Source organism: Ruditapes philippinarum, unplaced genomic scaffold, assembly GCF_026571515.1.
Source record: "Ruditapes philippinarum isolate M1 unplaced genomic scaffold, ASM2657151v2 ctg617_1_1_1_1, whole genome shotgun sequence".
Lineage (NCBI taxonomy): Eukaryota > Metazoa > Mollusca > Bivalvia > Venerida > Veneridae > Ruditapes > Ruditapes philippinarum.
In genome coordinates, this window is record NW_026859650.1 from 573,552 (window position 1) to 599,870 (window position 26,319).

General features: G+C 31.8%; 1 protein-coding gene across 14 annotated transcripts in view; it reads right to left on the reverse strand.

Moving 5' to 3' along the window:
- The window catches only part of LOC132757366 (nuclear hormone receptor HR96-like), a 224,083-nt gene that overhangs the window by 79,954 nt on the left and 117,810 nt on the right, over window positions 1–26,319 (reverse strand). For 13 of the 14 annotated variants that reach the window (XM_060748624.1, XM_060748631.1, XM_060748621.1 and 10 more), the window contains one exon: window positions 11,575–11,612. In XM_060748624.1, coding sequence (XP_060604607.1) covers window positions 11,575–11,588 — 14 coding nt within the window. In that variant the 5' untranslated portion in view covers window positions 11,589–11,612. Of the gene's footprint in view, window positions 1–11,574; window positions 11,613–21,784; window positions 21,849–26,319 lie in introns of those variants that run through there. The other variant, XM_060748634.1, reaches the window with a different exon arrangement.

Here is a 26,319-nt window from a genome sequence, read left to right on the forward strand (position 1 = left end):
TTCTCCACCTTCAGTAAATGTTTAGTCAAATGAAACATTCACGTTTTTTTTTTAATATTTATTTATTTAATATATGCCACTCTGAAACGTAATTTTACGACTGTGTTAAAATTCAAAGCAAAACAAATCCTGTATAACACAATGCGATCTTAAACCTATTTACCGAGTGACTTAAAACTATAGGCCTGTACATAGATATATATTCATTTCACCTCAGCCATGATAGCAATAGTGTTTATCTTTCCACTTTGTTCGTAACCTTAGCCGAAACATAAGGTGAACTGGTGCAGAGATATTGGGGGGCTAAACGTTCATGTTTGTCTGTTTTTGTTAGTGTAAACTGAGTGCCTGTTCACCCAATTTCATTTGTTGGCACAGTTTGTGAATAGTTTATAGTATTAAAGTGAAACAGACATCCAGCATGTGGAGGAAAAAAAATCTCAGCAACCGTAATACCTGCTTCATTATGTATCAAATTTATAACTGGCTATGCCTTATGACTAGCTATGTCTTTAAGAAGGTATATCTCTATTTATAACTCTCACACAAATTAGAATGTCATAGTAATTAACATAAGCCACAAATCATTCTAACATACATGTATATTTTTTTTTCACTTCTGTTTCAAGTCATACAATCATGCAGTGTCAAGGTTATTATCCTCGACTTTACCACAGAGGAAAACCTCCCGTACTGCTTTGTACATTATTTCCAGAAAGAGCTCATACTCAGTACTAAGACCATTAAGACCTTCCATGAACCACCTGAAACACAGATTTCAACACCCAAGGCGAGATTCAAATTAATAGTAAAATGGTTTCACAACTTAGCCTGTGTGATTGAGTCTATAATAATTAGTTGCACAACTTAGCCTGTGTCTGCATGGCATGGCTGCACAATATAGCCTGTATGATTTGGACAATTTTAGGTTGTACATTTTTAACTAATTGATAAATTCTAATCTAGGATTTTGAAGCCCAAAGAATCCATATTTATTGCAACATACTATAGTGTATGATAATAAATTTAAAGAACATCACTATGAAAAACGCATATTTGAATATGAAAATGTTTTGATTCTGTTAAAATAAGACAATTCATACCACCTGTAGGCTGTAACACAAGTACCTAATTTAAATTTAATTGTCTCATGTATGTATAACAATACAAAAACATATTTCTCATGTATATATAACAATACAAAAACATATATCAAGTTCAACAATATAAAATGGAATTAGAAAGAATCTTTCCTAGGATTAAGCTTCCATCCTCATTGTGTTTATTAATAACTTCATTACGATTTCATAAATACACCTTTTAGGTAGAAGAAATTAATCTGTGAGTGTATAATTATTTCGGTGATTTCAATTTACCATCAAAATTAACCCTTAATGATAATATAATATCGATTTCATCAAAAGTACTTCTCAGAATGACGAGTTAATTAGTCAAAACTGGGCTATACTCTACCCAGTTTTACAAACATAACTAAAAGCAAGTGGCGCAAATATTTAGTTATTTAATAATTGAATTTACATTAAAAAAGTGCAAGCAAATACAACCAGGTGGAGAACTTAAAGCCAATATTGTTTCCAGTATTTACTTTGACTGTAGTAGTGTAAATAGGAAAATTCCATAACACTTATTATGGAAGGTTTAACCGTTCAGGCATGTAGTTTAATTAAGGTGGCTACTGAGTCTATCTAATTACAACCAGTGTGGACCTCAAAATCAGCCATGAATAGTGAACACAGTGCAGACCTGATGATAAGATGCGCAGGCTGATTTTGGTGTGGTATTGTTGCCCCTGCGAAAGCATGTTCATCAATTCATGAATTTTCATGAACAGTTCATGAATATTCATGAACATCTTTCAATTGTTCATCATCTTGGCAGAAATGTTCATGAACAAATATTCATGAACATTCAAGTTCATGAATATGTATGTCTGTTCACGATCATGTTGATGTGTTCATGAACATTTTGGTATGTTCATGAACAAGCTGACAATAATCATGAACTTTAAAAACAAATTTAATGTCTTTACAATTTTAACCCATGTGAATACTTTTTAGTGTTAGAAAAAATTTCAGTTCATGAACTGAAAAATTTCAGTTCATGAACTCTCGTGAGTTCATGAACTCACTGATCATCAACAAGAGTTGGCTGACCTTGGTAACACCCATAATGCAAAAGTCAACATGGCCGCCAGAAACAAAGCTCTACATGTGTTTTAACAAATTTTCGGTGCAAACTTACTTAAAAATGGAATAAATAACAATGACTTAGCAAAATGAAGAAAAAGTGATGTATTTACATAATGGACTATATAAAATCTTATGGAAAATTGTGTCAAAGAAATAAATTGAAGAGCAAACTGGCAAGTCGTGAATTCTAATGACAATTCAATTTGTACATAGGGAATCAATGAGCACAGTGTTTAACAAGTTTCATTACCTGTGTAATGGGCTGTTGTGTTTTGTATTTGTACTAAAACACTGTCTATTGTGCATTTTATGGCTGGTACAAATCAGCAGTCTTAGAATTAAATGAAAATTGATTGTGATGTCACATTATTATGACCCCTGGGAGAAGTTTTTGAATTGTTCGTGAACATATTCATGAACAATTTCATGAATGTGCATTTGAACAAGTTCATGAATGTGCATGAACAACAAATGAGACTTTTTTTCTTTCATGGACAATTCATGAATCGATATATTCATGAATGTTAACGAACATATATTCATGAACATGAATATCTTGATTCATGAATTGTCCGTGAACGAAAAAAAGTCTCATTTGTTGTTCATGCACATTCATGAACTTGTCCATGAATATGTTCATGAACAGTTCATGAATTATTCATGGAATTCTCGCAGGGGCGGTCTGGGCGGCTATATTCTATTGCCACTAGCAAAGCTAAAGATTAAGACTTGATTTTGTCATATGTTATTCTCATGTAGCAAGATTAAATAACTGACATTGATTTTTTAAGACATCCCTAATTGTACTTTTACTGGTAGAAAATCATATCCATCAAAAATATAAGAGACAATGACTATGATGACAGACAATGTACTATTATCTGTTGTCTAAATTTTTCTCAAAATGAGAGAAAAAACCTATTTCGGTTCAACATTCTCGTAAGAAGAAAAATTGTCAAGAACATTTCCCATCTCATGTCCAGTTAATAATATATCTAGGAAAAGGAAAAAGAAGTTCTGTAACAGAATGCTTTGCGAATTTAACACTTTCATTCATTTTCTTTTAATTGCAAACTATGTCTGGCTTTAACATTTACATCACCAGGGAGAAAATCTAGTTACAAGTTACTACCACTCCTTAATGGAAATATAATTAAAACATACATATATGTAGCTGTAGCTTTCTTGTTTCACATATATATATATATGTAATAATAAGGTCTTAAAGAAGCTTATAATAAGCCTATGTTAGAGTGTAAATGGCATGATTACTGTTTGTATGGCACATTTACACGTGTCAATAAATCAAAAATTTTGAATGACCAGAAACTAAGCCCTTAATGTACATAACATCATAAATAAAAGTCTTTTTTGACAATTTATCTTAAAAGCCCTCAGACTTCTGACATTATAACCATTTAGATCAAAATCAAAAGTGGAAAAAGTAAGGGAAAAGTGCAGACCAAGATCAAAAGTAAGGGAAAAGTGCAAAAGTAAGCAAAAGTGCAAAAGTAAGCAGAAAGTGCAGACCACAATCGAAAGTAGCTAAAAGTGCAAAAGTAAGCAGAATTTTTTAGTGCAGACCAAGATCAAAAGTAAGCCAAAAGTGCAAAAGTAAGCAGAAAGTGCAGACCATTTAGATTAAAAGCCAAAAGTGCAAAAGTAAGCAGAAAGTGCAGACCTGAAGATCAAAAGTAAGCAAAAAGTGCAAAAGTAAGCGAAAAGTGCATACCAAATTCAAATGTAAGCCAAAAGTGCAAAAGTAAGTGGAAATGCATACCAAATTCAAATGTAAGCCAAAAGTGCAAAAGTAAGCGGAAAGTGCAGACCAAGATCAAAAGTAAGCCAAAAGTGCAAAAAGTAAGCAGAAAGTGCAGACCAAGATCAAAAGTAAGCCAAAAGTGCAAAAGTAAGCGGAAAGTGCAGACCAAGATCAAAAGTAAGCCAAAAGTACAAAAGAAAGCGGAAAGTGCACACCAAGATCAAAAGTAAACCAAAGCAGAACATGCAGACCAAGATCCATGCCAAACGAAAAATGCACACTTGAAGATCAAACATAAGCAAAAACTGCAAAAATGGAAAGTGCACAATCTGCCGTTTGATCTTCACTTGAAGTCTGCACTTTTAGCTTGCATTCAGTCAGTGATTACTTTGAAATTTTCCCTATAAATGAAATGAATGCGGCTTTCTAGGAATTAGAAGATTGGCAAGTCCATTTAAGAAAATTGGCCTCATAAGTGGTACATTTTATAGGTTTTATTTCAACATTTCTCTCCATATTATTTGAGCTATACATTAAAGACAGTATTTAATATATAACAGTTTAGTTTCTTCATACTATTTGAGTTATATCTATGAATTCGGTCACTTATTAATTTTACCTGATGATGTCAAGGCAATAAAATATTTGAATAATATATTTGAAATGTCTGTGATTGATTCCAAATTTAAAGTTATTATGACTGGTAGCAAATTTTAATGCTGTGATTCAGGGTCTGTCACTGATTGGTTGCACATTATCTATAAATGGTGATTATAGGTTAAGTCTATGACTGGTTGCACAATTCAAGCATGTGTGATTAGTTGTGTAATTTACATAAATAATTGATTTCACAACTTAGCCTATGTGATTGAGCTATGTTTTTTAATTGGTTGAACAATATACCCATGTGTTAGGTTGGTCATTTTTAGCCGAATTCAAATCTATATGATCATTATAGGTAGTATTTTTGAAAATTAAGTAATAATAAGCAGATCGTCTTGTTTACTGCCAGTGACAATGATAAGTTTAATTTATGCAATCACAGATATCAATCAAGACAAAAATTCTTAATGAAGAAAACAGGACATAAAATAGGTTTTCAATCTCATAATTTATATCCAAGATAACTGTAATTGTTGGTTTTTCAGTTAATCCAGCTGTTTCAATACATGCAGGAATTAACACTGACATTTTAGAAAGATATTATCCGCTGCAGCATTTATCTGGCAAGCTGTTGTGGAAATAGTATGCAGTATTGTCATGCAGTATGATTACACACAACTTATTTCTATATATATGTATTTCCAGGCAATTAAATTCAAAACATTTAATATGGTCAAAAATAGAAACTTAAAATCAATGAAGAACATCCAAAATGGTAAAAAATTATGTGTATGCTGCAGGCTTGGTTTGATTGGGCAAATTTGGGTATGGTAAATCGAATGGTAAGTGCAAGCGTCACTGCCGGCATGCCCCCATATAACATCACCAATTCAGGCTACTCTAAACAATGATGCTACAAGGAAAAGTAGAAAAATCTATTTTTAAACTCAGTGACCTCTGACCAATTCGAACTTGAACCCAAACCCTAAAATCGAAGTCAACCAAATCTCATAAATCGGTCAAAAATTAAAGGTGCTATAAGAAACGATAACCATGATGAGGTGAACTGTCTCAGGCATGACACAGACTAACAAGCCCTAAAAAAAAATACGGAGATCATGGGGAGGGGGGACGGGGGTGGGGGCCGGGACTGTGTCTTAGTAGTGGTAATAAAGTTAACATTGCTATATAACAGCGGATCAACTATGTTAAATCCTGATAACCTAAAATCTTGTATTTTTTCAAAAGGTTTTTTACAGCTAGATTTCATTGTTTGCTGCTATATTTTCCAATTTCTGACAATCTGACAAAAAAAATATAAATCAATTTACTACTTCTTTATAATTGACTCTTTGAATATCGACACTGCCAATTAAATCCCATTTACAATTCATGTCTGATATTCTGTGCAGAAAACGTCTACATGAATTTCATTGTCAAGTAAAATAAACATTAACTTATCAAATAAGCCGTGTCATGACAAAACCAACATAATGGGTTTGCGACCAGCATGGATCAAGACAAGCCTGCGCTGGTCTGGATCCATGCTGGTCGCAAACCCATTATGTTAGTTTTGTCGTGACGCGGCTCAAATAATAGTCGAGACACTATCATACTACTGTATTGTAAGCATCAAATGAGTTTCAAACATAAGAATACAAACCTCAGCATTGGATAATACCTTGATCAATGTAGTTCTAAAAGACTATCCGGTCTTTTGTCTGAATTCAATGTTCCAAACCATTTAAATATAGATAGCATTGTTTTAGAATGTAGACATTGCAAGGGTTGAATGGGTTGGCAGATTGAATTCAGTGTGCCATACACAATTATAACGCAGGGAATAGATTCAAGGTCATATTTCTATAAATTATATAGTACAATATAGACTGTATGGTATATAATACAATTATGTAAATTGGTCGGACTACATTAAAATAGCTGATATATTTTACAAGTCTCCAAAAAAATATATTTTAAATAACTAAAAGGAACAATTATTTAAAGTTTAACCATATTGAGTGTTAAAGTGTTTGAACACAATATTAAGTGCTTAATAATTTGAACACATGTAGTCAGTGTTTAACTATTAATTTTGAACACCATAGCATTAGTGTGAAACTATTTGAACACTATATCCAGTTTTCCACTATTTGAACACCATAATAAGTGTTTATCTGTTTGAACACCTATTCAAGCATTTAACTACTTGAACACACCATTTCAATGTGTTTAAGTATTTGGACATTCAATCAAGCATTAAACTTTTTGAAAACCATATTGAGCAATAACTATTTGAACACCATTTTAAGCATTTAACTGTATTTGAACACCATTTTAAGCATTTAACTATTTGAACACCATATCAAGTGTTTAACTATCTGGACATTCTAACAAGCATTTAACTATTTGAAAACATGATATTGATCAGTGTTTAACTTAATTGGAATACTCTAAGGGGTTTAAACAGCAATATGGTCTAGCTATTTCAGTAAATGGTAAGAAATTAAAGTGATAATTATATAATTAAGCTGAAATCTTCAAAGATACAAAATTGAAATATTTCATAAAAAAACGATACCTTATATATCTAATTCCAAGAATATTTAATATCATTACAAATATCAAAAACAATTTTTGTCTCCAAAATATTTAATTATCACATCAAAGTATTAAGCAAATTTCCATCAACTTTTGATTGGAATAAATATCTCTAGCAAAATTGAATCAGCAGAGTTTTAGGAGACCCTTGCAATAATGTTCAAAGCCCTTATAAAAGTCACTTAAATACTACTGAAATTTGATTGTATACCTTTAAAGGCTTTCAAATTGCTCACATTCAAAGAGACCTCAAAGAGAAAACAAAGCTGACATAACCAAAACGCTGTTGGAGAAATTTTTTTTGAGATCAGTGTATCAGAGATACTAATGTTACTTAAACATCATTTCCTTGAGAAGCTTTCTTTATAATTCAGTTTAAAAACTGACCCATATTTTCTTTATGTTCAATTTATCTAAATTATTGTCATTCTTTGAAGAAAAAAAAGATCCTTTTAGTTGCTAATGGAAACTAGAGTACAGTAACTATGGTTCTAGAAAATCTTAAAGAGGTATAGGTTGGTTGAGTTCTTAATTCTGAGTCACACCCACCCTTTAAAGCTAATTATTATGTCAACTTCCCAACTTTTCTGGTGGAGGAAAATCTAAGGTGTCCCCCTGTTCAGGTTCAAGAAGGCACTTAGGTTGTGCCATTGACCTTCTGTAAGTTAGCTGGATTAGCTTCCACACATTACAAGAATCCAGTGAAAGTCCCACACAGGATTCAACCCACAATGATGAGGGGTCAGTGGGGGGTTAGTAGTTCAAAGTCAGTGACCTTTTAAACCATTCAGCCAAAGAGCCCCATGGGAAAGGTACAGGAAATCTGTGTTTCACAAAGTTCAATAGATATTAAATACATGATAGTAAATGAAGAGACATTGGGGAATTTTCACATACACTGGTAAATAATTCAGTACAAATTCATGCTTAAGTTATGGATCTTGGTCAATGACTTCTTATCACATGTGAGGTTTCAAAAAAAGGGGTCCATACTATCAACGCATGAAAGAGCGGATGGACCCTTACTAAGTTTACAACACACACAGTTTCAAAATAATACCTTCAGTGACTTATGATGGAGAAAGAACAATTATGGTTTTCATGGGCCATTTAACTCTAATGGTAATTAATGCAGGCTGCACATATTGTTATGTGACTAAATAATTCTGTCTATTGGCAATTAATGCATTTGTGAAGAAGCAAATAATAAAACCAATCTAATTACAGTGGTGATTACCATAATGTCTTGAATACAAACTAATGTAAGCTAATCTTTACAGTAAAGTAGCAGCATCTATTTCAAGCCTCCAAGGACCTTGACTGTGACCTCATGAGGAGAATTACTATGTGTGTCAGATGGAAAGATAAAAGGAACGATTGTAGGAAATATTAATAACAAATAAAAGGAAGGACTAAAGGAAGAATTAAAGAAGGATAAAAGGAAGGACTGAAGGAAGGACTAAAGAAAAAGGAAGGACTGGAGGAAGGAGTAAAGAAAATTAAAAGCAAGGACTGGAGGAAGAACTAAACGATAAAATGAAGGACTGAATGAAAGATTAAAGAATGGCTAAAAGGAAGAACTGAAAGAAAGATTAAAGGAGGATAAAATGAAGGACTGAAGAAAAGATTAAAGAAGGATAAAAGGATTCTGAGGACTGACAAAAAGATTAAAGGAGGATAAAATGAAGGACTGAAGAAAAGATTAAAGAAGGATAAAAGGAAGGACTGAAGACAAGATTAAAGGAGTTAAAATGAAGGACTGAAGAAAAGATTAAAGGAGGATAAAAGGAAGGAATGAAGGAAAGATAAGAAGAAGGATTTTTATGGTATTAGTAACATTATAAGTGGCTTATATACTCTCATAACTAAGACACATATTTTCAAAGCTAACTACTCTAGTTCTACATCATACTGCTTTAAAATCGTTTACGATCACTCTAAGCAGGTATACATTGTATACATTTTTAAGAGACAGCTATGAGATACAAGGGAATCCGGGAACCAGCCCCTAGCTCTTATTGAATAGACCCCTTGGTTCTTTTACATGCCCAGTGTATAGCACTGATACATGCGAGGATTACCTGGATTTCTTACCAGTACACCTCTAGTTAGGTGGGAAACACTGCAAGTGTCTCTGAAAAATCCCAAGGTTATAACCCAGGGTCGAACCCGGGACCTCAGGAGTGATAATCAGTGGTCTAACCAACTGAGCCATCGCGCCACCTATGAAATAACATATATAATCAACAACATATATTGTATATTATATGATATCTACACTCAATGAACCCAGTTGTTACCTGATTTTCACTGTATATAAGAATGTCATGCCTAATCTAAATATTGTATGTTTATCTACCAGATATTTACATGCTTTTGGAACCTGGCCATCAACTTAATCTTGACACGTTAAACTTATTTATGTTAAAGATAAAACAATTCCCACTGTAATTTTAATCAAGCATAGCAGTTTCAAAACATTTTATGTAGAAAATACAAAATATTTTAACAGACTGGCTCCATTCTCAGTAATATGTTGTTACAAATTAGTTCGACCTACTTTTAAATCAACTCTTTATAAATTGTTGCAATGGTTTTATTCTATGTTATAATTTCTTACAATGGTTCTATACATTTGTCTTATTTGGAAGTAGCATTTGTTCTTCTCGACATTGTTATAAAAAAAAAGACTGGTTCAACCAGTAGAGTTATAAATAGTTACATTGGATCTACTTGGAGTTATAATTATGAAAAACGTTGGTTCCACTTGGTGTTATAATTGTAACATTGGTTCTACCTGGCGTTATAAACAGTAATATTGGTTTCATTAGAAGTTATAAATAGTAACATGCGTTCTACTTGGTGTTATAAAAAGTAACACTGGTTCTATCTAGAGTTATAAATAGAAACATTGGTTCTACTTGATGCTATAAATAGTAACATTGGTTTTACTTGGATTAATAAATAGTAACATTGGTTCCGCTTGAAGTTATAAATAGTAACATTGGTTCTACTTGGAGTTATAAATAGTAACATTGTTTTGAGATGTAATCTTGATTGCTGCAACAGTAAAGGCTGAGGCTTTGTCAACAGTATTTGTCAGTTTAGACTGCAGAACCCAGATGTCGGACTCTATACTGCTATAGGGTGGCAAGTTCAAAATTCTGACAGTTTAAGCTGTAGAATAATCCGTAGAATGAAGAATTTTCAATAATATACAAAAGCCATTTATTGGTCGGTTAAACACACAAAAAGTAAATGAAGAATATACAATCAACATGCAGACTTTAATTTAAATTTTAGTACAAATACTGACAACAATCTGAATATATTTTCATGTAAAATGCTGCAATATTATGCCATAAAACATGATTACAAGCTATTAAATCATTTTGTTTAATCTTACAAATTAAGAGATTAATATAGTCTTAAGTGCTAAATCTACTTGTAAGGAGCGAATTTTTACCACAATTCATACACTTTATACCCATATTGATCACTGAATTGTTTTTATTTGAATATACTGAGAAAAAAAGAAAGTACTTTTATAAATTGACTATAATGTGCACTTTAAATATGCTTTAAACAAAGTAGTTTATTTCTGTTGTTGCCATATTAACTCCATGCACACCCAATATACTTACATTTTAAATGCCATTGAAACACAACATGAGGAATTTAATTCTATGAACTTTTGAAGCACTTAAATTAATGTAAGGAAGCTTGCAAACAAAGAAAACTTAAGTTGTCAATTAATGTACAGACAAAGAGTCCCAGTTAGACAGTGTCACGGCAAGATAGTGTCATGGCAAGACAGTGTCATGGCAAGACAGTGTCACGGCAAGATAGTGTCATGGCAAGACAGTGTCACGGCAAGACAGTGTCACGGCAAGACAGTGTCACGGCAAGACAGTGTCATGGCAAGACAGTGTCACGGCAAGACAGTGTCATGGCAAGACAGTGTCACGGCAAGATAGTGTCATGGCAAGACAGTGTCATGGCAAGATAGTATCACGGCAAAACAGTGTCACGGCAAGACAGTGTCATGGCAAGATAGTGTCATGGCAAGACAGTGTCACGGCAAGATAGTGTCATGGCAAGACAGTGTCACGGCAAGATAGTGTCATGGTTGAAGACAGTGTCATGGCAAGATAGTATCACAGCAAAACAGTGTCATGGCAAGACAGCGTCGGGGCAAGACAGTGTCACGGCAAGACAGTATCGGGGCAAGACAGTGTCATGGCAAGACAACTCACGGCACAAGACAGTGTCATGGCACGACAGTGTCACAGCAAGACAATGTGACGGCAAGACAATGCCACGGCAAGACAACGTTATACCATTGAATTAAATATACAAACATCATAGTAAAAAATTAGATAAATGAATATAATTTACCTGAGGCTGGTCATCTTAAGGGTCTGCTCACACAGGTACTGAAATATACAATAAAAACATCATTTGAATAAACCAGTTAAACCAATGATATAATATATATAATTCTTAATAAAAATACTTCCTTATTGTTCCTAAAAATTTGTCCAATTTGTTACATTTCTTAAAATGTACTTGAACAGTTCTTGAACATTTTAAGAGTAGTTCAGGTGCAATTTTTGAACAAAGTTCATGAGCAGTGCAAGAACATTTTTGGAACTGCTCTTGCCATTTTCACAGGGGCATTGATCAATTGTATATATACTGTACATATATTTCAAACAGTCAAAATACAATAAAAGACTTATAAAACTAAAATCATACAGGTGCTATTTGTTTAATATATATACTGTGCTCCTCTTAGTTCACGGTACTTAACACTTTAAAACAGTAAAGAACACAAACAATAAACTTACACTACAAAAACTGTCATAAACTGTATCATTTAGTCATTTTTCTGCTATATGACACAAGGAAACAACAATATATTCAATCAAAATTAGTTTTAATTTGTCAGATGTAAACCGTGTGTCGGCCATTTTGAAAACAGTATGTCATCATTTACCTCGCGGTAATGGTGTTTTATTTCAGTTTTTTCATGTTTCAGTTAAAATTTCTTTAAGTTATTTTGCATAATTTTAAATATTAAAAGTATTTTTACATTGTAACTCAAAATTTATTTTTTCAACAAACAAGAACATTTAGAAAATGATGATTGTTTCAGACGTATGCACAAATTTAATGGACTATTGTTGTTTTTTGCAGAAATTTGTAAAATGTTGTTCTGTTTTACGTAAAAATCTATAGATTTAAATTATTTTGCACAAAAACTTTGTTGTTAAGGTGTTTGAATAAAATATGTCAATTCTGATCAATTATAACAATGGTCACATGAAAATATGCCATTACCGTGAGATAAGTGATGACGCGGAATTAGTGATGTTGAGTATAAGTTAATTTCTACTGTTCATGATTAAGTACAAGTGTTTCTTAATATCGTTAAACATAAAAAGATGCATTATCAATGTATCCCATATGTCTGATTTTCAATTTTATGAGTAATACTCTGGAATTTATAATATTTTGGTTTTCCCTGCTTAAATTTTGGGGTACAAACAAACTTTTACAAGGCAACACAACAGGCTCTGAACTAGTTTGTTTGACTACCAAGGGATTTAAGATCGGAAAAACTCGCATTAAAATTTTGTCACATTGCTGATAAGTATATGTCAGGACTATTCCATATTAAAACAGTTTTCAACATCTCAAGACATTATTCAGAAAAAAATCTTATTCCAAAGTCTGATATCTACCTGAACTGTATTGTCAGACATGGTTCAGATAAAATTCAGACTGTATTCAGTTTATATTCAGATAAAATTCAGACTGTATTCAGTTTATATTCAGATAAAATTCATACTGTATTCAGTTTATATTCAGATAAAATTCAGACTGTATTCAGTTTATATTCAGATAAAATTCATACTGTATTCAGTTTATATTCAGATAAAATTCATACTGTATTCAGTTTATATTCAGATAAAATTCATACTGTATTCAGTTTATATTCAGATAAAATTCATACTGTATTCAGTTTATATTCAGATAAAATTCAGACTGTATTCAGTTTATATTCAGATAAAATTCAGACTGTATTCAGTTTATATTCAGATAAAATTCATACTGTATTCAGTTTATATTCAGATAAAATTCATACTGTATTCAGTTTATATTCAGATAAAATTCAGACTGTATTCAGTTTATATTCAGATAAAATTCATACTGTATTCAGTTTATATTCAGATAAAATTCAGACTGTATTCAGTTTATATTCAGATAAAATTCAGACTGTATTCAGTTTATATTCAGATAAAATTCAGACCTGATCACTTTCTCAGATTTTCATTGTCAGTATCTTATACAAAATTTTCAAACATTAATCATGAAGTTTTTTTCAAATCATACTTTACATACATCTATGAAAACAATCTCAAAGAATATCAAAGAACAAACATATTACAGTTGATCATGTCACACACACAAAATTACATAACTTCAAAAATTCTACACACTATATTTTGTGTACACAAACACACAATAATACGTTATCAGTTACTAATTGATAACTTGATATCCTGTGTTTATGGACACAAGTAATTTACTGCTAAAAGACAACACCATGCACACTATCAAGTAATAATTATGTCATTATCACCTACCATAGATATATCACTTATAAAACACGCCTTTTTATTTATTTCCAATAATGCATTATTTCAAAACACAATAACCGTCAAACCCAACTCAAACACTTCATAAAAATCAGAACTTCGATCAGACTTAATTCAGTTTAAAGGAAATGTACATTACACCATTTCGTTCATCCGTAGTTTTTTGCCTATTAACAGAAAATAGTGTTATAATGTTGCGCTGTCCACCAGACTGTATTCTAGATCAATATTTCAAGGTTTCATTAAGGCAGGAATGCAGTCTTATCAGGCCGTTGAAATTAATATTGATCTGCAGTTAGACACTGATCAGTCACTATGAGGTACCAATATAAACACTACCACCATAATACTGCATTGATAAACAGATAAACAATGTCACCGGAAAAATCACAGTCGTTTAAAATAAGAAAAGAAAAAAAAATTATTAAAGGCCTATCAAGACAATTTTTTTAATAACCTGTCAGACTAGACGACAAGTGGTATTACATGATATAAATAGTATAAGGCAAAAGGAATAAACAATGTCACGGGAATATCACAGTCCCTTAAAAAAATAAGAAAATGAAATTATTAAAGACCTATCATAACAAATGTCATATATTTTCCTTATATGTGAGTAAGGCATTATGCTATCAATAATAATATTTCTGTTATTTTCTTAGTATCTCTAATTCAGCCAAATGTCCATAGTCCACTTTGTATTTCTGTATACATTCTACATGACCTGAACTTCCCTTTCACTTGTAACATACCTCAACTGCTGTTGATTCATTGGCAATTTTAGAACGCATACATCAATTTCTCTTAAATTATTACAATTAACATAATTACGATTAACATAATTATGCTGCCCCAATTTCTATGCTAATGTTACATAACTTACTAAGAAAGTCAAGGTCTTGATAATAGTCTGTGGTGTTAGAAATAATTTTCAGTTACATTTAAAAATGCAATACTAATCCACTCAAAAAATTAACCTTATCAATGTTATTATCAAATATCACATGATTTTTTTTTCCTCCAATCAGACCCTACCATTAAACATACTGTACATTATCCAATTTATTACACTTCATTACAAAGCTCTATATATTTATATAGAGCTCAAATGAGCATATTTTTCTCTGTCTCATTACCTGTCTCATCTAGTGAAACTTTCTTATTGATGTAAGCGCGATACCAGTCTCTGAAGATTTGAAATTTTCTGAGACACAGTCAATGAAACTATTTATAGTCTAGTCTGGTTTAGTTGTTGTTGTTCTATTTTTTGCCCTAATTAATTAAATCATCTTTTATCTAGATGGTATTCATGTTATTGTCTCTTCTATTTAATCAATATTTGTCATTTATCAAGTATTCTGACATTATAAGGATGTTTTCGGTTATTAATTTTTATTATCTTCAACACACTAATTAACTTAAATGGACTTGTCTAATGATCTTGTCTGATTAGCTGCACGGGTTCAAACCCCGTTAGTTACAAGTCATTGTTTCTATGAGCAAGAAACTTTATACTCATTGCTCGGCATCGAATGGTTCCAGGAACGGATTGGAAAGTGTGTCTATAAGCTTCATACACAATCAAACTAAAATAAATTTTGTATAAACCAAATGGACTTGCATGTCCATCATTCAATATTTAAAGTTCAAAATTTCAAAATCAGTCCTGTCACTCACAGACCAGTGAACTGTGCAGACCATGAACAGACAACAAGGGTCATGTGCCAACTGACAATGGTATTCACTGGTCGCAAGGGTCACTAACAATCAGCAGGCAAAAAGGGGTAAAAATCTAATCTGTACTATTATATATATATAGCATTCATAGATGTCAGCAAAAAAAAAATGATATGTGTCTTTCACTAACAAGGAAGCACTTTTAAGGTACAATGTAGTCTCAGCACAACTGTGCTACTGTTGTCTGTGGTTTCCATCAAGGTGTTACAATATTATATATAATTATATATCAGTCAAAACCAATACTGAAAATCATTACAATAAGATTTCTACATTCAGGGAAACTGATTTCTTAAGCTATGTGGTGTAATATATTACTTTGTCTTTGTGTTTATCAGCCTGATATGGATCGAGCGTGGGATTCCACGTCTCCCACAGTATATTATATATAAATTATGATATTTCTCTTCTATATTTAACATATTGGCATTATAATCTTTCGATAGGAACTAGATATATTTGTAAGAAATAAGCTTGACTTTAGACCCTTTTAAGTTCCTGGAAATATGTTTCATTATATTTAAGAGCTTAAATGACTTCAATAATAAAACAATCTCTGACATTTTTGTCAAAGACTCTTGGCTAGCAGATTAGCATTTAGCTTGAAAATCAAGAAATTCAAGCTCAAATCCATAACAGTGCAAGAAAATTTATGTTTCTAATAATTTGGTGTATACAATCCATAACAGGGCAGGAATTGTTTCTAATAATTTGGTCTATACAATCCATAACAGGGCAGGAATTGTTTCTAATAATTTCTAATACTGTGTCGATGTGAAGTAAAACCCAAAACAAACAAATAAAAAACTTGTAATAGGGATGGTAAGCGAACAGCATGGATCCTGATCAGATTACGCGGATGCGCAGGCTGGTCTGGATCCATGCTGGTCGCAAACGCACTATGTTGGTTTTGTCGTGACGCGGCTCATTTATGGTTGTGCCCAGATTGGTTGTGCCCCAGATTGGTTGTGCCCAGATTGAAAGAGGGACTTGTCTATTCAAGATATTTTACTTGTAAAGGTTTATTGCTGCTTTACTACATGTTAAGATCCTTTTGATCAACCTGGCAGTCAACTTGGACATTTCCAGCAGCCAAGACAAGATTTTATCCAAGTAAAGATTATAAAACGTTTATCATTTTATGTAGCATATGAATTCAATAAATATCATCAATTTACTATTTAGCAGCTGCAAAACTTTACATAAAATTTTCACAACTCGATGACTTTGTATGAATTTCCAAACGCCGACTTAATACATACAAAATGGATCTTTCATAAACGTTTCAACTGTGTCTTTTATATCACTGGTGGGCTCATTATGCTGTTCAATTTTTGCATGAAATAACATCCTTTTAGGTGTGATCAAGTGTGACAACAGCATATCTTATAAACCATGCAACAACAGATTACCTTTTATAAATCAGGATATTTTTTTTCCCTCTCTGAATTCTTGAATATATTTAATTGATTCATAAAATATTCATCAAGATGAAAAAGAGGGAATGTAATAGGAATTATATGTTCTTATCTGAACACTGTTTGACTACAATTTATTCAACTCTTAACCTACTGTATTTGTGTAATGGAATTGCCCAGCTAATGGAATTTGGAACAGTCCATTTAAGGTTCAAGGGGGAAGGCTTTAAGAGTGTGCTCCGGCTACAAGCATCCCGAGCAAGCTGGCCTGGCTCCATCCTGCCTAGGAAAGGTTTATAAGGTTTGGTTCCAGCAGTAAGGGTTACAAATTCTTCGGGTTTTTTGTTGTTTTTTTTTGATACCATGAATATTTTAATTATCAAATACAGACAAAACATATGACTTGTCAATGTAAAATTGTCTACTAGCTTCCACCCAAAGCCCTCCACTCCCAAGCTAGGCCTAATGAAGGGACCATGACCTTTGACCATGAACTTTGGCTTACAAGAAAGGCAAGATTACTTTAAGAAGAAAATTTTACATTCTCAGTATTAAAAATGCCCAACTATAGCAAATTAAAGTGTTCATGAACACCAGATACAACCATTAATATACTATTCTAAGTACGTCTTCATCTTTCTTCACCTTTCTTGCTTTCAACCTATTCTTTGTGGCAAGACAATTAAGTCTTCTTCATGTACCACAAAGTTATTTCAAAATCTGTCCATTTGATGACTGGACAAAGCCTAAATGCACTACAAAGCTAAGCCAATGGTTTCAATAATTGCTACATTTATGCAAAATTATTTCAAAATCCCTCCATGAATTACAATTCATGGACCAGACAAAAAGAGAACATAAAGGATGGACAAAAACTATTTGATTCATACTTTGAACAAAAGCTTTTATTCTCAAAAACAATATATAAATGTTTCAATCCTTTATTTGATTTCAGAATTGTTATTGAAAAACTTGATTCTTTGATGCTAAAAATACTGTATATATGTGTATAAATATATTATTTATTTATTAACAGCTGTCATTCCTTCTTTTTTTTCTATTTTAATAAGTACTTTAAGGAAGGTTGTGATGGGTTCAAAGACACTTGTATATTTGAAGCAACCCTAAAAACTTTCTATTGCTGACAAAGGTTATCAATTTTTCTCCATTGTCTATAATATATCGAAAAGATCAGTGAACAAAAAGGTTTTACAGATTAAAGTAGAGGCCCTAAGAGGTCATCGCAAAGTGCATACATACAAAACTATACATCGTATATTATAAAATTGTCAATTTAGAACTGTGTACATAGGACATCACTACCACCAGATTCCACTCTTTCAGCAGGATGGACAGACATTGGCAAATCTATAATTACGCTACCCCCCTCACTCCCAGCCAACTACATCAATTGGGAAAGTAAAATCTATTGGCTCGGCCACATTGACCTCATTTCCAACCAAATGGTAGAGGTATAAGCAAGGTCGCCATGCAACACAACAAATATCTTTGGAACTGGTAACCAGTAAACAAAAGCACTATGAGAAACATTATATTAACAACATTGTAAAGAAAAGTCATTGGCAGGAGCATTACAATTATAGACACCTATCATCATCTTGAAAAGGAAATAAAAGGGGAGGTGATGGTGGGGAGCGCAGATTTATCCTTACTTTACAAGTGACCAACAAATATCCATCAATCATCACCCAACTATTCATAAAACATGTTCTAACAGTAACAGTTTAACTTCACAAAGTCAGGTCAAGCTATTAATAATGAATAAAACCTTGATCACTTTATGATTTTTTATATCACATATACACACTTCTAGTGTCACAATGATATATTACCATTTTTACAAGTCAAACATTTTTTTCTCTCCACATATTCAAGCCATCTGCAACGCTCCTTACTTAACTTTACTTATCCTTTCTTCTTATAGAGTTCAAGACAAATTGCACATAATATATTCCCTTGCCTTTAAAGTCCAACCTTTTATTCACCTTATAATTATGTAAGATGGGAATACCCCTTTCAAGCTTTACTTATAGAGGAAGAACAATCACTAATGTGCACCTTAAATAATTTCCTGCAGTCAATTAAAGAAATACAAAATTTCCAAGTAATATTATTTCAGTAAATACACAATTTCCAAGAAATTTAATTTAAGTAAATAAACAATTTCCAAGCAATTTAATTCAAGTAAATACACAATTTCCAAGCAATTTAATTTAAGTAATTACACAATTTCCAAGCAATTTAATTTAATTATTATACACAATTTCCAAGCAGTTTGATTAAAATAAATACACAATTTCCAAGAAATTTGATTAAAGTAAATTCACCATTTTCCAGGTATCTTATATCGATAATAAGTTCATAGTGGGTTTTCATGTTGCTATGAATAATATTTCACTTGTAACTAGATTAAATTAGGCTGTTGCTCATAAAGAGTAGCATTTAATTCATTAAATATCATTATAATAAATTGGAATATTATTTGAGCTATAAATGATTACAGAGCAACTTAAAATACTTTGGTATGCATCTTTTATGTCTATATTATAGACTAATACAATAAGGAATAAGCCCAGAGGGTCGATCAGAAGACTTTATCTTTTCTGTACAGGTGCTATCCTAGCACAAGGTAACAAGATGGCCAAGATGGCAATGGTTCCCTAACTGAGCACCTCTCCACTTCAAATGCTGACGCTTTTCTTACGAAAGAAGCAAAGTATGTGACCTTAGACCTTATATAAATTTCCATCCTACCAACATCAAAATTTGTGACATCTGTAAAACATGTAAAGAACATTTTTGGGGTTTTTTTTATTTTTTGACCTAGTGACCTACTTTTTTCAAACTAAATTAAAATGTGTGCCTAGATTTAACCCATATTTTTTTAGAAGATTTTTTAAGAATTTGACCATTATCTAAAATATTTTTGACATAGTCCTTCTTCAAAACAATTCCTTCCATTTGACCTAATGACCTAATTATTGATTACAGGGCATTTAATTCCTTACAGAGGGCTGGGGATGGGCCCATAACGTAGGGCACCAAGTTTGCAACTTTTTTCTAAAATAGGGGGGAAAATTTAAATTAATTGGGCATGGGAATAGTGCCAAATTTCAGACCCAAAAATCGTGAATGTCTCAGGACCCTGGATTTCAGAATAACCCATCTTAAATATGGACCAAATAATTAACAACACTAAGAGTCCTTATTCTCTACAAAGTTTTCATTCTGATTTCATGAGCATAATAACTTACAATAGAGCACTTTGTGTTCCAGGTGAGCTGACATAAGACAAGACGTTATTTTCATCTTCCACATTTTATAATAATTGTTTATAATTAATTACGTTTTGGAAATAGTTTTGTAACTGAGAGAATATTTGGCACTGTAACACATTATGCAGGTAATTATTCAGAAAGCACTTACAGTTATGTACTATTGTTGCACTTTGGACAAGTTATATCTTAATCAGATATGCACCGACAGGTTTTTCTATGAACAATAATGAGATCCAGGAAGATTGATACTTATCTACAAGTGTTGGGTAGAATAATTAAAGTATTATATGATTGTATATTTTTTCCAGGGAACCGATTCTTCACTGCCTGATGAAAAAAAAATCTTGTAAATATATCATAGTATATACTTCATTGTGTCATGTTTGTACATGGAATGAGAGAGATAAATGTTGTTTATTGTTTTTTTTACTTTGACTTTATTTAAGTTATGTAATTATATAAATTCAATTTACCTCATCACCATTCTTTTGTGAGGCATACAATTAGAAATACTTGTCAAAGAGTTACAGCCCTTTCTTCAATAATGCTAATAGAGTTTGCGGCCCAAATCCTTCAATAATTCTCCTTTTTTCAATAATGCTAAGAGTTGTGGGCCCTTTCTTCAATAATGCTTAAAGAGTTGTGGGCCTTTTCTTCAATAATGTTAAAAAAGAGTTATGAGCCTTTTCTTCAATAATGCTGAAAGAGTTGTGGGCCTTTTCTTCAATAATGCTAAGAGTTGTTTGCCCTTTCTTCAATAATGCTAAAAAATTTATGGCCCTTTCTTCAATAATGCTAAGAGAGGTGGACCCTTTCATCAATAATGCTCTAACAGATCATCAGCATTAAGGAAAGGCTATTTTCTCTTTCCTCTTACAAAAATACATATTTAAATAATACAGAAACAAGGGAAGTAAATTCAACAATAGATGGACCATAAAGGGACTATAACAATATCGCTCTGGTCCTTTACACAACAACTGAATTCACAATGGTCTAAAAACAGGAGTTTCGATCCTGGATAACACTTTCACTTTTTAACTTAATTATTTTTTTCTTATTGGACCTAATTTAAGTATGTGTCATCGCAACCTAATTATTTTTTATTATGTAAATAAGGTTATCTAGAAATGAACAAAATTCTTTTTTTCTAGCTGATCATAAATAGGTATTTCATACTATAAATAAACATTGTAAATTACAATTTGACATAAAATCTGAAGTAGTTTCTACAAATCCAATAGCTATCCTTAACTTATATATATAATACATAGATAGCGCAGAATGATATTTCACAATGTTTATTACTTTATTCATTGTATAACTTTAAAATACATAATGAAATGTACAAATTAAAGACTTCAATCAGACATAAATATACTGTTCAAAGAATATCGAAATAATTATTTGGCACAAAATAATTTCAAAGAATGAACAATTCAGAAATATTACTTAATAAGTACATATCCGAATTCTATACAACTCTCACCTGTTTTTATTTCCCTTTAATTTAGTAATCCATATAAAACTCTCCAAACTTTAATGTTTACATTCAAAATTTTGAGGACAGTGTGCGACCAAATTTACTTAATGACCTTATGTGCCGTAAGTAAATATAACCCGCTGATATGCCGTAGTTGTAAGATTATGTTATCTTGCTGGCACAAATAGCTTCAAACATATCGGTCAGGAAACTATCGGAAAACTGTCGTAAGTATCAATCTAACTTCCAATACATTGCGATGTTTTTGTGAGCATCTTTTCTAGATAAACCATTACTGAATTCAGAAAATTAACAGCATTCTATACTTGCAGAGTGACTATTCCAACTAATTGCAGTTATTTATAGTAAGTAATATTTGAAATTAAAAAGAGTACAATAATAAATCATAGCCATCTCTTCTATTTATACAGCTATACATGTTTTCTTTCCATAAGAAGCAAACTGTTCTATTAATATTAAAATAACTAATACAATTGTTTTTTTTGTTACCAGGTTAGAAAACTTTTATATAACAACAACAAGTAAAGCAAGAGATATAATGGAAATCAAAATCCGTGTCACCTAATCATGTGAAAGGGTAATCAGTACATGTCCTGAAAATGTCTCTCTAAAGATTAAAGAAAATGATGACAATGCAGACATAATATTACTATCATACAGGGGTTATGAAGTCTACAACTATATTCCATCAGACCAAAGTTGCAATGGGAATGGCCACTGATGCCATGGATCACTTTTTTCCAGATATCTACACATCACAATAGCATGTGTCAAGTGCTGTGTGGCAGCGGTAAAAAGTTGCCCTGTACTTCACTCCAGTGTTGGTTATATTTTTCTGGTCCTTCGGGATCATTGGGTCCAGCACTTTTAAGTGTTGAGAATTGAGTACCGCTCAAACCGGTGCTAGGGGGCGTGATGGATGTTGCATTTTTTTTCGTTATCCCTTATGTACAGACTCGATCAAACCGAGTCTGCAATTTTCATGTAACTTGATATTTTTCCTTTGAAAAAAAGTTGAGCTAAAAATTGTATGTGATAAGCAAGAATAACAATTCCCTTTTTTTTAAATTCAAGACAGCTTTCCCGGCCAAATTTTTTTTCGTGGGCATGAAATTTCACACCAAACCAATACGAGGCATGGGATGTCAAGTAAATTCCTAGCACAGATATATATCTGTTATTTATCGATTCCTTGAGTAAATAACCAAAAAAGGGAAACAGTTTTATCCGCTTAATCGGCAATAATATCATACCAGGAAATGATCTGAGGGAGTAGGAAAACTGTGCTGCATTAATTCTGAATGATCATAAAATATTATAAATGAGGTGATTTTCAGACATATAAGTAATTTTTCTATATAAATATAACATAGTCTAAGAACTGCAAAAATGTTTCCAATTAAGAAGATTCTACATGAGCAATTTGTCAAGTAGGAGCAAAAATAAATATATTTTCTTTTGTAGTTAGATAAATTGCAAAGACCACCTGAGCTGTTTGTCATTGCAAGTCAAAAGAAAGTTTGTCACAATGTCTCTTCATCAATTTAACTTCCTGATTCAGTGTACTGAACTAAAAGAAATAAGCCGTGTCACGACAAAACCAACATAGTGCGTTTGCAACCAGCATGGATCCAGACCAGCCTGCGCAGTCTGATCAGGATCCATGCTGTTCGCTATCAGTTTCTCTACTTGTTTGTAAGTGAACAGCATGGATCCTGATCAGACTGCGCAGGCTGGTCTGGATCCATGCTGGTCGCAAACCCATTATGTTGGTTTTGTCATGACACGGCTCAAATGTTCTTGTCAAACTCTTATATCAATAAACATCACTGAATAAATATAAATATATTTTCATAAAATAATTGAATATAGTAGGTCCGCTAAACTTAACCAACAGAACTCTTGCTCAAGAGGAACTTCAAATCAAACTTCCTCTCCCCATCACCACGCCCCTAAATGACATGGAATATTGTGTCTTTTAATAAAATATATAAAAACACCTGATCAGAATATGATATTCTAAAATCTCCAATATTATACTAATTATATTTAACTTTTAGACTACTGGCGGCAGCTTATTCTACCCATGCAGCCAGTGCAGACCAGATTGGCTGGCCCATTCATTGCTGTTTTATCATGGTCTGCACTGTAAGTACTTATTTTGAATCCCCCCCCCTCCAAAAAAAATATAAATAAATAAATAACTAAAAACAAAAAAATGGATGGTTTGGCAAAGAAACCTACTTAAGAAATTTACCATGGTAAGGGTTAAAGATTATGGTGTTTTTGCACAATAACTCATATCACAGGTCTTTCAAAGGGTCCCCTCTAAACTCTTGCTCTTGGAAGTGAAACTTGCTAGAGTTTGGTACCATGGGAAAAAAGTACCGCAGTACTATAATGTATACTTTAAACCACAGCTGTACAACACCAGATAAAAGGGACTTTTAGGCCCTTTATGCACATGTAGTGGTTCAATGCTCTCAAAGAAAAACATGCACTTGTTCTGTTAGTGCAAAAATCAAAGCAGAATCTCCATCTTTTAGTATTAAAGATGCAATTTTTGCTTCCAGATAAGCCAAAATATTTAAATCTCTTTTGGGGGGGGGGGGGGGGGGGGTATTTATATGGATTTATAAAAGCTGTTTGAAATAAGTTAATTACATTTTTTTGTTTATTTCACAATATTTCCATTTTAAATACATTTTAAAAAATTTCATGAAAATTTAAGGCACGCATGCTTTAAGTAAAATTATCACTGAATCTTCTAAATAACTGCCAAGTTAAATTATCAAAACTTATCAGCTATGAAGAATACCGGAATGAAAAAAATAATCAATATTTTAAAGAGGATCAATTCCATAATGATAATATCCTCATTATAATAAATCATTCTGCACAATAATTTTTACAATGGAATTATGGTATCAACATGCACCTCTTTGGTCAACGTGAGCTCGGAATGGAAAGCAATTGTACGTCAAAACCTACATACTTATCGTGCGTGTTTGATTTCTTCATATTGAATATATTTTTACAGTACACAGCATTTTATTTGTAAACATTAATTTGTATTTTATTTGCATAATTATTATGTCTAAACATTTTCTAACCATTCTGCCAAATTTAAGTTCTAAATGGAAGTACTGATAAATTTTGAGTAAAAATTAAACTTTTACTCATAAAATCATAATTCTTTATTCATAAATTCATAATTCTTTTTATTCATAAAAGTCATTAAATTTATCTTCAAATAATCATAATTTCATTATTCATCAAACAATAATTATATTATTCATGAAACAATAATTATATTATTCATCAAACAATAATTATATTATTCATCAAACAATAATTATATTATTCATGAAACAATAATTATATTATTCATCAAACAATAATTATATTATTCATCAAACAATAATTATATTATTCATCAAACAATAATTATATTATTCATCAAACAATAATTATATTATTCATGAAACAATAATTATATTATTCATCAAACGATAATTATATTATTCATCAAATGATAATTATATTATTCATCAAATAATAATTATATTATTCACCAAACAATAATTTCATTATTCATCAAACAATAATTATATTATTCATCAAACAATAATTATATTATCTATCAAACAATAATTATATTATTTATCAAACATTAATTATAATATTCAAATATAGTAATAACCTCTGCGGAGTACAAGTAGGTGTTGACCTGCATCCTTAACCTGCTAAATAAACTTGTCCAGCTCCAATTTTTGGAACAGTCCATTTCCAATTTTGGGGATGTTAAGATGGTCAGCCAACAGTATAGAGCCTGGTCTGACTACATAGATTTAGACAGGCTGGCCTGGCTTTATACTGGTGACAATGGTTTAATCATTTTCATTTCCATCCTTAGTATTGGGTGGTTTAATAAATCTACTAATTTATGAAAATAGCATTTTAATTGACTTCGTAATTTTCCAAGTAAGAAAAAATAGCGCGTGCATGACACACTCACTTCAGATTTAAGTAGCCGACTTCCTCCTTAAGTACCTAATAGTTTCGACTTCTTGCAGCTATTTTTTGCAATCATTTTACAAAAGTCAAACAGAGAATTCTGGTCTTACATAATCACAAGATCCACTGCTGGAAATTATTCCGTGTTATTTTTTACTTATAAAAATTTAACAGTGACAATTTTCATGGGAATTTTTTTTTTTAACTTCAACAAAAGAATGAAATAGTATTCCCAGTATGATATCTTTACATACAAAAAAGAAGTATAATGTATATTTGTAGTTAGGTCAATACTTAAATATGACAATTGCTGGCGTAATTATAAGTCTGTATTATAAGTCTGCCGTATTTTACCAGTTAAGTGACACCTTGTCAGTTGCAGCCATATAGACAAAAAAATATCTTCCTGAGACACAGCAAGAATTTATGTCTTATATTAAAGGAAACATTGGTTCAGACACAATACCAAAGTTTAAATGTCAAAAACAGAGATCAAATCTAAA